Source organism: Chanodichthys erythropterus, chromosome 4 (genome assembly GCF_024489055.1).
Source record: "Chanodichthys erythropterus isolate Z2021 chromosome 4, ASM2448905v1, whole genome shotgun sequence".
Classification (NCBI taxonomy): Eukaryota; Metazoa; Chordata; class Actinopteri; order Cypriniformes; family Xenocyprididae; genus Chanodichthys; species Chanodichthys erythropterus.
The window spans coordinates 20,511,571-20,525,356 of record NC_090224.1 but is presented as its reverse complement, the minus strand read 5'-3'; the positions used below and the strand labels follow the sequence as shown (position 1 = coordinate 20,525,356).

The 13,786-nt window shown below is 37.1% G+C and overlaps 1 protein-coding gene across 1 annotated transcript in view; it reads left to right on the top strand.

Moving 5' to 3' along the window:
- Positions 1 to 11,682, top strand: part of tmem121ab (transmembrane protein 121Ab) — a 60,410-nt gene extending 48,728 nt beyond the window's left edge. The window contains exon 2 of the mRNA XM_067383307.1: positions 8,273 to 11,682. Within this exon, the coding sequence (XP_067239408.1) occupies positions 10,237 to 11,187 (951 nt within the window). The 5' untranslated portion in view covers positions 8,273 to 10,236 and the 3' untranslated portion in view covers positions 11,188 to 11,682. The remainder of the gene's footprint in view (positions 1 to 8,272) is intronic.
- Positions 11,683 to 13,786: the final 2,104 nt, after the last annotated feature.

Genomic DNA, 13,786 nt, shown 5'->3' with positions numbered 1-13,786 from the left:
TTTGCCTGCACGAGCACAGGCTCTGCCTCTGGCTCCAGAATGCGAACAATTCTGCTGAAAAAGGGGTATCGGCGTCCTCCTGATACTGCGGATAATCTGCGGGTCGGGCCAAGTAATAAAAAAATAACATTCAAATTAATTGCGGGTGGATGAGAGATGAATCATTAATGTGTTGATTTTAATAAAGACACAGAACTCTTATTTCAACGAACTTGCGTCACTCTTACTTCCGCTTTGATCTTGTTAATAATAATTAATTTTTTGAAGAAGAACAATTGCTGAGTGATTTAAAAAGAGCCTCACATACTGAATTTTTGCATTGAAAACTAAACTTTATTAAAACTATTTGCACTGATTTATTGTGTTGGGTAAATTTAGTTAATTTGTGCTTTTTTTATTCCCCGCAGTGGCTCAGGAGATGAGTCTTTGAGTCTGAAAAAAAACAAATATTTTTTTTGAGGTTATGTAATCTTGTTTAAACAGATTTTATAAAATTGGTATCGAAAAAGGTATTGTTTAAGTTATCGGTATCGAAGTCAAGGTATCGGTATCGTCTCGGTATCGAAAATTTTTGAACGATACCCAGCCCTACTGTAATGTGCTCAAGACCTGCCTGGAGCTACTTTAGCCGTGCGTTTCCCTGAAAATAATTGCACACCTTAGAACGTTCGTCAACCAATCAGATTCAAGCAAAGCCCTGTAGTAGCAATCTGCTTAATCTATTTATTCTGTGCATTTTTGGGTTTCTCGTATTATTATTCAGAGCTGTAAACAATGTAAATCCTCACTTGGTAGAAGGGATAAAAATCAAGTCAAAAGCCTACTGTGGCTTTTTGAGTCTTTGATGCACCGACTATTTATTGTCTAAACTTCAGCATGACTTCCTAATGAATAATGCGGTGAAGAAATGTAGTGTAAACTACAAAGTTATGGTGTGTTAATAAACCACGACAGTTTTTTCACACCAGAATACTTTTATGCAAAGGTGAAGTCCATGTATTTTCATGAATTCACTTTTGCGTTTCGGCCCTGTTATCTGTAATATTCAGTTCTGCTCATGAATATCTTGTTTACTTGATACCAAGTGTCTCCAATAAAACTCCTGGATATCTTCCAAATGTTTGATGCCATAAACCTCAAAAACTTTGGCTCTTCCTCAGGAGCTTGTACACATGATTTTGTTTACTGGTGGACTGATAAAAGCCTGTGCACCATGAAATGAACTGGCACTGGTGATTTCCACCAGTTCTGATCAAAGATATCTTAAAGGGTAGGTAACACACACAGTTTCTACCAATCTCATGTTAATCTTGAGTATCTATATAGTATTGCATCCTTAATATCTCCAAAAAAGACTTTAGTTTTATCATATTTTTAAAAGATAGATACGCTGTACTGAGTCTTTCCGAAAAAAGCTGAGCTCCTGGAGGCGTGCCTGCCATGGGCAGAGCTAAAGTGTCACGAGTGTGCGCAGATTTTGTGTAGCGCAAGCTGCGACAACATTATAAATAAAAAGGGAACAAAAACAATTGTGTTGTTTACATTATATGGATTTGTGCACCGATTGCCAACAAAACACAGACATCTGATGCCTGGGACTTGTTTACAAAGCATTCATCACCAAAATTCTGGGAACAAACAAACATACATGCACAACTCTGAAAAACAAACTTCATCCTCTATTCCCTTAACACTGGGTTCTTTGGGAAACTGAAAAAGGTCATTTTTCCCTCACAAACAAAAACACACTCCTTTGGTGACAGGAGCTGCATCTCATTTCAGAGGCTGCGTCCTCCGGAGGTCGCATTTGAAGGCTGATTACGTCATCAAGGATGTCTTATTTAAGAAAAGTAACTGTAATAAAATTGACTGATATTCATTGTGAGGTGTAAAATACTGTAATTTCTTTCTTACTTTGCATTCTAACCTTATTTTTCTTAAATGAGACTGCCTCCATGATGTATGCAGCCTTCAAATACGTGCTTCGAAGGGTGCAGCCCCTGAATTGGAGCACAGCCACTGCTGAAAAATCTCTCGGCTTCTGTAACCCAAACGAAATCATACTCGGGGAAAAAAAAAAACTCTCCTTGTGTTTGGCACAGAAATACTCTGTCATACATCCAACTCGTGTTTTGAAACTTTGGCTATGATTAGCATGAGAATCCAACTCTTTAACAGTGCAAATAAGTCAGAATGCATGAAATAGCATCATACCCCACCTTTAAACCGCCATTCGATAGGCTATAGAAAATGACAAGTGACAAAGTGCGTTTCTTTGAATTACATATCCTAATGAATATTGCAGACTTTTTCATTATGCATTGGGGCCTTGAAAGAGGATGTATTTCATAATTCATTGTTTTAATTCAGGCAACATTAAAGATTTCGTCTGTGAAATAGTTTGTGTCTGAGAACAGATGTGCTCAATATAATCTTGTCTTCACATCGAAGAAAGTTATATTGAAGGGACATTAAAATTCACGCAGCAAAGTCTGAACATTTGGAACATTTGTCTGCTTTGCTGTCGGTTGGTTTGTTACATCCATCTGCAAGGGCTTTGGCATCAACTTTGTCACAGATGTTTCTTTTAAAATTCCTTTGCCGAAATAAAAGTAGACACAAATGAGTCAGTTGTTGATTGGCAGTGAGCATATAAATATATAAAATTAATATGTATTGTTTGATGAGAAATGGGTTGAGTTTATATTGAGATCTTGAGACATTTGATTACAGACTTTGGTGCCTTGGAAAATGTATAGTAGCATATTTAAATGTTGAGATCTCTACCAAAACTCTAGAGGTAAAAGAGATCTAATTTGTGTTTTCTTTCCAAAAGGGTCTTTCACAAACAGATGCTGAAAGGTTTATTTTTATAAACTAAGGTTTATTTTTATGAATTAATTTCTATCTGTATGTAAGTTGGGGTGAGTCTGTCACAAGCTGTCTAGAACACGTCTGACATGTTTCGCCACAAAATAAAAATAAAAAGTATGATATTATATTTTGCACAAAACAATATTAAGCCTATTTTAAGCACCATTTAAGTACATTTAAGTTCTCATAGCTGTATTATAAATATGAATGCGAATTTGTAGTTAAACTTTTAGTTACAATTTTACTGTATCTAAGTAGCATTTGTTTTACTGAAATTAATTAACAATTATTAAAAATGACAGTATGCTTACTAGTCCTGCCACGATCATGATTGCAATAATCGCAAATAACGATTTAATTCTGTTTTGTTCATGTCACTTACAGTGTAAGCCTAATATTTTTTTTCTAATTATTTTTTACATGGAATCATAACAAGAAAATGATAAAATAGGCCCACATGATTTACTTTAATGCTGTGAAATATAAAATATTATAACATAAAATCACATTATAATATAATATAATATAATATAATATAATATAATATAATATAATATAATATAATATAATATAATATAATATAATATAATATAATATAATATAATATAATATAATATAATAATGTAGTCTTATTAAACCCACAAACCTTTATTCCGTTTGAAGGAAGACATTTGACTATGTTGCTGACTATCTATGTGCTTTACAATAGTGTCTTTATATTTTTGGGCAAAATGTGATTGAAATTTAAACTGCACAGTTATTGCAAATGATCGAATAACCATGATCAGACAACTAATCGATCACTGTGACAGGCCTAATGCATAACTAATTTAGATGTAATAGCTAGAGATTAATATTTCTCCCAAATAACAAATTAGATACAGGAAAAAAAAAATACAGCACTTTCAGTGTTTTCTTATTCAAGTGGCATAACCGTGCTGGTTCGGACTGACGTATCTACAGAAGTGTAGTAGGAGCCCAAGGTGATCACTAATGCATCATTCTGAGGACTATTACATTGATTTAAATCTGCCCCCGTTCTGAGCTGACAAGCATAGAAATGAGATCTATGTCTGCTATCTGTGTACTCTGCCAGATACTAATAAGATTGTGTTGGACATGACAGAGAGCTAAACTCATCTCCCGATGGTCTGCATTAAAAACACACTCCAATTACCTGATTTTAGTTCACCTGTTTTTGGTCGTAGTTTTATCTTCCATTCTTCAGAATGACATATTAATCTGGAATGAGACAGGCGGATGAGATTTGGCCAGCTGTATGTTGTGTCGAGTTTTCATTAGTTGTGCTTAATTTTTGTGAAATGTCAGCCCGGTGTGTTGATTAGCACTCCTGCGACCTTGGCTATCAGACAAACGCCAGCGGCTCGGTGTGTGAATATTAAACAGGTCAGTCTAAATGGATCTCCAAACACAGTTGCACAGTCTATCAGCTTGAATTATTAATGATGGACGTTTACTGACCTGCATAAATCCATCAAACACATGATTAGAAATTACATCATTCTTGGCTTGACAGTATTTGTTTTAACATCAGCCTTGAAAAGGAACATTATCTTAAATGTTTTGTTTTTGTGTTAACTTGGTGTCTTGTGTATATTTTAAATGTCTTGTGTATATTTTTGACTTTTAAAGCTTAATGATCCAATAGAAAAGAAAAATCACAAATGAGATCTCTTTAATACTTTTACTTTTGGTTCTGAGAAAAAAGACACCAGTATTCTATAGTTTCAACAATGTTTTAAACAGTGCCTGGTTTTGCCATGATACCAAAGTTTGCAATGGTGTAACGATACCCACGATTCGATGCATATCATGATACTGAACTCACGATATGATATTATTGAGATACTCCAAGGCATATAGTAAAAGGTTAACAAAAAATGTACTGATGATTAAAATGCTAAATTTGGTATTACATTTGAGGTGGCAATGAATACGCTTATTTGACTTAAGGGTTAGTTCACCCAAAAATGAAAATATTGTTATTTATTAGTCACCCTCATGTCATTTGACACCCGTAAGACCTTCGTTCATCTTCAGAACACACATGAAGATATTGTTGATGAAATCCGATGGCTCAGTGAGGCCTCTATTGAGAGCAAAGCCATTCAAACTCTCAAGATCCATAAAGGTACTAAAAACATATGCATACAGTTCATGTGAGTTCAGTGGTTCCATCTTAAAATTATAACGCGACGAGAATACATTTTGTGTGGCAAAAAAACAAAATAACGACTTTTAAAAAATATCTAGTGATGGGCCAATTTCAAAACACTGCTTCAAAGTCAAAGTCAAAGTACCTTTATTGTCCCACAAGCTTCTGAGCTTTATGAATCTTTTGTTTCAAATTTGTGATTTTTGCCACACAATAAGTATTCTCGTTGCTTTATAATATTAAGATTGAACCACTGAACTCACATGAACTGTTTTAAATATGTTTTTAGTACCTTTATGGACCTTGAGAGTTTGAATGGCTTTGCTCTCAATAGAGGCCTTGTGTTCTGAAGATGAACGAAGGTCTTACGGATGTAGAACGACATGAGGATGAGTAATTAATGACATTATTTTCATTTTTGGGTGAACTAACCCTTTAGTGCTGGTAAGCCAATGCACAGGACAATGTTGACACCAGAATAAAAATATTCATGATTTTGACACTGAAACGCAGTTTTTTGACAACTCCGTCACTGACTAGATATATTTAAAATAATGTAGGCCACTTTTTACTGGTAACATAAGACATTTGGCATTATCAGGACCCACAAATATTCCTCCATCGCATTATTATATATTATATTCAACATCATTTATAGTAATTTATAACAAAGTAATTTTCATTTTGGCTAACTATAAACAATACATATTGTTGCATTTTTGTATTGCGATATATTGTGGCATGATATATTGTTACACCCCTACTGTGTACTCTTGTTGTATGTAGTTATTTTTAGGGGCCAAGCACCGAAGGTGCTTAGGCACCTATTGTTATTGTTGGCGTTCCGTACGCTTATTATTATTCTTCTTCCGTTTCTTCTTCCGCTCTTGAAGTCTATGGCAGCCCATAGAACCGCTTGCGGGAAAGTTGTGAAATTTGGCACACTGTTAGAGGACAGTCTGACCTTTGTCCATAGCAAATTTGGAGTCTCTAACTCAATCCCTCTAGCGCCACCAGCTGTCCAAAGTTGCACTTATGTTTATGTTAATAACTTTTGAACCATAAGGGCTAGAAACAAAATTCCTTTTTCCTCTGATTCCTTAGGTCAAGTCAAATCGATTGATCTTTCCGCCATTTTGAATTTTCTGAAAAACCTACTTTTTCGAACTCCTCCTAGGCCGTTACTCCGATTTTCAAAAAAATGGAACCAGATCATCTTCAGACCATGCTGACAAAAAGTTATGGAATTCAAGTTGATTCCTCAAACCGCTTTCGAAAAACATGTGAACGAATTGTACGTAGTGCTTGCGAAAATAGACATAAGGCTGTATCTCCGCAACGCTTTATCGTATTCAGACCAAACTTGGTACATGTCATCACAAGCATGACCTGAGGCAACATGCATCGTTTCGGCGCAGTGCCACCTAGTGGTGCGGAGATATGAAAAATGGATATTTTTGCTTATAACTTCTGATGGGTTTGTCAAAAAAACAAAAATTTGGACTCGTTGGATTCGGGGCATCATGCCGAGTCGAATGATATCCAATTTTTCCATATTGGCCGTTTTAGCTGTCGGCCATTTTGAATTTTGTGCTAAAATGCTGTATTTTATAAACGCATTAGCGTATCGTTATGAAACTCGGTATGGGTCATCAGAACAATGCCCTGAAGCAGCCTGAGAAGTTTCGGACCAGCGCCACCTTGTGGTCAAAAGTTATAACAAAATTTACAAAAATGCTAATAACTTTTGTCTATATTAACCAATTGTAATGAAACTGGTCTCAGTAGATTCCTTGGGTCATGCTGAGAACAAAGATATCAAATTTGCCATAGTCAGCTGAAATTCCTGTCCGCCATATTGTTTTACTTTAAAAACCTACTTTTTCGAACTCCTCCTAGACCGTTGCTCCGATTTTCACCAAAATTGAACCGTATCATCTTCAGACCATGCCGACAAAAAGTTATGGATTTCAAGTTGATAAGTCAAACCGTTTTCGTATACCAGAGCAAAACATTTGAGATATGATGCAAAAACGACTCTTGAAGCTGTATCTCTGCAATGTTTTATCATATTCAGACCAAACTTGGTACGTGTCATCACAAGCATGACCTGAGGCATCATACAGTGTTTCGGCGCAGCGCCACCTACTGGAGTGGAGATATGAATAATGGCTATTTTTGCTTATAACTTCTGATGGGTTTGACCAAAATTCATAAATTTGGTATGGTTCATCAGGACAATGCCCTGAAGGAGCCTGAGAAGTTTCGGACCAGCACCACCTTGTGGTCAAAAGTTATAACAAAATTTACAAGGCATGATGCAAAAACGACTCTTGACGCTGTATCTCTTCAGTGCTTTGACATATTGACACCAAACTTTGCAAGTGTTATTGTCACCTCACTCTGACCATACGACAACAATTTGGACACAGCGCCACCTATTGGTCGAAAGTGATGAAACAGTAAATCCTCATTTTTGATCATTTTTCAGCTCTTTTACCTAAAATGATCTTAATAGGTCTTTAATTGCTCACTGCTGCTGTTGGTCTGATGCTCACAGCCATGTTGGCTGGCTTCTTGTGCTGTTTTTGTGCTTGGCCCCGTAATTGCTGCTTGCAGCTATATTTTTTTTTTTTTTTTTTTTTTTGAGGAATTGTATGGGCAACATCAGAGAAAAGTTGATACTTAAAAGAAACATTACTGAGAGCCCAGTTATGTCTGCTAAAAGATGAAAGAGCAGTTTTGAGCAATGAAATATTCATCTGCGATTAGATAAGTATCAAAGATCAAAGACATGTCATGTACATATAAAACAAATGGCATGCATTTATGACATATTAAATAAAAGACCAAATTATAAAATCTGTATCATTCTATCCTCAAAAACTATTTATGGAGAAAAAAAAAAGACCCTTCCAGCTTTTTCCTCTAACAGTCTTCTCTCCACCATCCTACATTTAAGCTAAAATCAATGCTGGAATATTGTCATGGATTATTGCACTGCATTATACAGTTTTGTGAGCGTCCCATGTATTAATAAAAAGTGCAAATGAGTAAGTGGCCATGTAACAGTGTATTTCCGCAATGTTCTTATCACATTTGTTTAAATGATGCTGACACAATGGCAGGACTGGATGTGCTGTTGGCTCCTAGCAGTGAGCCGTGATTTATTTTCCACTTTGTGCTGACAGCTCTTCTTCCTTCTTCCCCCTCTCTTTCTAGGTTGTGTCAGAAGAGCAGGCAAGGATGAAACTGAAGCCCAGTAAAAGAGATTCCCCCTGGGGGAGCCATAGACAGATGTGGTGCCCCTGGAGCCACTGACCCTGTGTCTGAATGATCTATGGATAGAGACCACCAGCCCTCAAGAGTCAATCTTCCATTGGCAGACACGAACAAATGTTGCTTGGTAATTGCTGAGTATCTACAGTCTGAACATTTGGTTCCTGGGCTGCATTTTCGCAAAGTTATCTTGCTGTTAAAAGAAAAACGACCCACCACAACTGTGCTTAGACGTTAAACTCTGACTCGGTAATTGTTGAGCATCTACAGTCTGAACAATCAGTTCCTGCACTCACATTTTCTCAAAGTGCATGTCAAAGTTCCCTTCATGTTACAAGAAAAACGACCAACTCACAATCCAGCAAATGCATGCAAAGCTTCCGGGAAAGCCCATGTATCCTCACATCACCTTCCAATTGCATGACCGTGAAAGAGGAAAGTTATGGCGTCTCATTGAGAATGCTGAGGTCGGGCAGGCGTGCGGTCTAGCAGGATCAATACAAGCCCGCTGATTAATAGGCAGATTTCTCTTCCATTTACTGTGTCAGAGAAGAATCATCTGCCAAGACGAAGATTGTGAATTCAGGTCTCTTCGGTCTTTAAGAGTTGCATTTCCATTGCAAAGTAATCCTGCTCTGGACCTTTTTGGAACTTTGTATCATTTAACACTACTTCCTCAGATTTACAATCAATACGACCGTAGCAAAGCAGTGTGAATCAAATTGTCAGTCTGAAGCAATTGGCTTTTTGTGGAATAAGTTCTTTTTACTTTCTTCCTGGGTCAAGTTTATGATATTGGACATGTAAATGCCTTCAACGTTCACTGAACTGGGATGAAAAAGCTGCCTCTCCAACTGCGCAGCAAAGCTTGAAACAAGGTCTCTTCAGTCTTTAAGAGTTGCTTTTCCATTGCAAAGTAATCCTGCATTGGACTTTTTTGGGGGTGTCCTTTAACACTGCTTCAAATTTACAGTCAGTATGACCCTTACAAAGCAATGAGTCAAACTGTCATTTGGGAGCCATTGGTTTTTTTAGTAGAATAAGTTCTTTTCACTTTTTGTCCTGGGTCAAGGTTACGAAATTTTGGAAATGCAAAAGCCTTCAAAGTTCACCAAACTAGGATGAAAAAGCAGCGATCCAACCAGCCCAGCAAAACTTGTCCTGCAACTCTGAGAATCCTTTGAATCCAAGTGTAACGGAGCAGACTACATTGCGGTGAGTGAGTGCATGCGGTGTTAAAAGACCATGATTGTGAAACAAGGTCTCTTCAGTCTTCAAGAGTTGCATTTCCATGGCAAAGTAATCCTACATTGAACTTTTTTGGAACTTTGAATCATTTAATACTGCTTCTTCAGATTTACAATTAATATAACCCTTGCAAAGCAGTGTGAATCAAACTGTCAGTCTGGAGCAATTGGTCTTTTGTACAATAAATCCTTTTCACTTTGTTCCTGGGTCAAGTTTATGATATTGGACATGCAAATGCCTTCAAGGTTCACCGAACTGGGATGAAAAAGCAGGCCCCTCAAACAGCACAGCAAAGCTTGAAACAAGGTCTCTTCAGTCTTTAAGAGTTGCATTTCCATTACAAAGTAATCCTGCACTTTGGAACTTTGTGTCATTTAACACTGCTTCAAATTTACAGACAATATGCAGTGAGTCAAACTGTAATTTGGGAGCCATTGTTTTTTTTTTTTTAGTAGAATAAGTTCCTTTCACTTTTTTTCTTGGGTCAAGGTTATGAAATATTGAAAACACAAATGCCTTCAAATTTCAGCGAACTGGGATGAAAAAGCAACTGCTCCAACCAGCCCAGCAAAGCTTGACCTGTAACTTCAAGAATCATCCAAGTGCAACGAAGTGGACGACATTGCTGTGAGTGATTGCATGTGGTGGTGGCCCTCAGCATGGTGTTGCCACCACCAGACAAGCGGCATGTGTGTCTTACCACCTTTGTGATCATGACCAGCATGGCCTTCATGGACGCCTACCTGGTGGAGCAGAACCAGGGTCCACGAAAGATCGGCGTCTGCATCATTGTCCTGGTCGGGGATGTCTGCTTTCTTATCGTCCTCCGCTATGTGGCGGTTTGGGTTGGAGCAGAAGTGCGGACGGCTCGACGAGGATATGCCATGATCCTGTGGTTCCTCTACATCTTTGTGTTGGAGATCAAGCTTTACTTTGTCTTCCAGAATTGTAAGGCTGACCGAAAGAGTCTGGAGACTGTCGCCCGAAAAGCTTTGACTTTATTGCTGTCTATTTGCGTGCCAGGCCTCTACCTGGTTCTGGTGGCTCTGGACAGCATGGAATACGTCCGTACCTTTAGGAGAAAGGAGGACATGAGGGGTCGGCTCTTCTGGGTGGCTTTGGATTTGCTGGACCTGCTGGATATGCAGGCAAACCTTTGGGAGCCACAGCGGACGGGTTTGCCCATTTGGGCTGAAGGTTTGATGTTCTTCTACTGCTACATTTTGCTTCTGATTCTTCCCTGTGTGTCCCTGAGCGAGATCAGTGTGCAGGGCGACCACGTGTCTCCTCAGAAGATGATGCTCTATCCTCTTCTCAGTCTGGTCACCATCAACATCGTCACCATCCTCATACGTGGCGTCAACATGGTGCTCTTCCAGGACAGCCGGGTTTCCACCATCTTCGTCGGCAAGAACGTGGTGGCCATCGCGACCAAGGCGTGCACCTTTCTAGAATACCGAAAACAGTCACGAGAATTCCCGAATCGAGAGAACGCAACAGGAATACCCATGGAAGTCCAGCAGAACTCTGTGGGACACGGACAAGCTCTGCCGAATGCTACGAGCCTCCCACATGAACCCACTCCATCACGGGAGATTATGGATACATGACCAAGGAACCAAAAAGTCTTTCATTTGATGCAACTGTACTTGGGGCCAACAAGGAGCATTTGAACCAACAGATAATTAACTGTTTTGGGGTACTTTGGTACAACATTTCAGCATTATAAGGTGCTCCTTCCTGTTCTTGACTGAGGTAAATCAGCCAATTTAGAGCTGTGTTGTTCAAAGGAAAACATTCAGTGTTTTATAATTCGTTCTCCATCTTCTCCATAGTTAGCAATGAAAAAGTGTTGTTTTCTTTCTGTACAGTAGTGGAGTGACTGTGGTACAAAATACTTTTCCCGTTTGAAACCAAACTCTTGCTTCCACATCCACTTTTATGTGTCTGACTTCCTGTTGTAGATGCATCAGATATTTGCCTTTCAAGTAAAGAATGGTGGAACTAGAGTGTAAGATTGAGGGAACTAGATAGGTGAGGTTGATGATTATGATCAAATGTTGGGGAGTAGTCCTACATGCCTGCAGTATGTGTTTGCTCTTGTGTTTTATGATGTGTTAATGACATTAAAGAAATGAGAATGAGTAAGAAAGTAAGAAATTTGTATCCGATGACTATGAAATTCCATAGGAAATAAGTCAGTGAATGCACTTCCAATTGATTGGTATATGGATTATTATTGTTATTATTATCATTATTGTTATTTTATATATATATATATATATATATATATATATATATATATATATATATATATATATATATATATATATATATATATATACACACACCACTTGTGTACTTGCTTTTTTACATTTTTGTTTGAGGACTCAGCTGTTTAATAAAAAAAAAATTAAGAAAAAAATGTTTTTGTTATTGCTTAAAGGGCTTTTATGCTAACAACCCCTCAAGATACATTTGGTGGAGAAGCAAAAAGACAACATTCAGTTTTGTTATCTGAAAAATGAAAATAAACAAAAAAAATCTGCCAATGGGGTCAGAAAAACCATCTTGTTTTCCCTTTGAATTAAGTTGATTTTTCTGACCCCACTGACATATTTTTTCTTGTTTTAAGCATAAACTTCATTTTGATTTATTATTTGTTTTCCAAAAAAACAAGATCAATATCTTGTCATTTTGCTTCTCATGCAAATGTATCTTGATTTAAGAATGTTTAGATATTTGTACCGGAAAACAAGAAACAAAATTTTTGCAGTGCTCATTTTGTCCACGCAAACAGACGATCACATCATTTCTATTTCAGCCTTTGTTTAAATCAGTTCCTCTAATGATTGAGTAAACACACTGTACCTTCGGAAGCGGATGGGAGGGTAAATGGCATCTGGGAAAATAAAATAAATTACGCATGGCCACCATCAGCAGGGACTCACCTTCCTAGAGCCACACAGCGTGAAACTGATTCCTAAAACACTAAAGGCCTGGAAACCCTGTACGCAATGCGAATGCGAAAACCATTTACTATCCACGTCTGATTTATTCAGCATATGTAGGAACCTGATGTATTCCATTTCAACAACATTAATTTATTGCCACCTGCATATGGTAGGCGGTCTCGGGTGGTGTTGACTCACTCCACTGCGTATTGTGCTTTTTGAGATTTGTCTCTACTTTAGTGTCCACCCACCATCTGACAGCTCGAATATTCTTTTACGGTACAATGTATCATATGGCTACATACCATTTGATTCACTTTAATACTGTTTAGAATAAAACACAAGATGAATTGCATTGTTATTTCCTGTTTTTATGAATCCTACCAGAGAGGGATATTCATGCACTAACAGAAGACACATGCTGAAGTGTCACTGAAATTGCATTTGAACACCATTCAGCACTTACACAAATGTACAAGTACAAATTAGTTTCAACTTAAGGGGGTCAGGTTGAGCAACACAGAACACTTAAGGGGCGTAAATAGAATAAATAGTGTAAAACATATTCCACAGATAATATCTAGCCTTGTTTAAAATTAGAAAATATTAATGTTTCCGTATGGCTCTTCTGTACCACATGTAACAGCAATAATGCATTTCCTAATTGCAATTTAATAGATATGCTCATCAGTTATTGCAATTAATAATATACTGTTTAATATAACTAATAATTACAGTATGATACACAAATGAGTTCCAACACTGAAAATAATTTTGAGTACTTTGAAACAATTTTCTTTCAGAAATTGCTAGTAAATTTCACAAACAGCAAGTAACACATTGAAATAAGCAGAAAGACTTAAATAGTATTTTCTTGTAAAACATACTCCAATAATCTGTTTTATTTACAACTACAAAAATTACATTTTTACAGTGAAGTGTTGCTTATATTATAATTCATGAAATAAGCTAAATTTAAGGAGAATTTCTTTTCACCAATGTTCAAGTTTCTAAAATGTTAGTTTACCTAAAAATGTAATATTTATTTATTGATTGATTGATTTGGTTGTTATTCGATGACAGAAAATCTAATAGGAAAAAAATTCCATTGTTGGAACACAATAAGTGCAATTAACATCTGACAACATGATAAATATGCAGTAGTATGATATTCCAGAAACCTCCTCTGACTCCCAAACATGTAAAAATCCTGTGTGTCTGTGAAACACAGATGCAGTGCTCACAGCCACATATA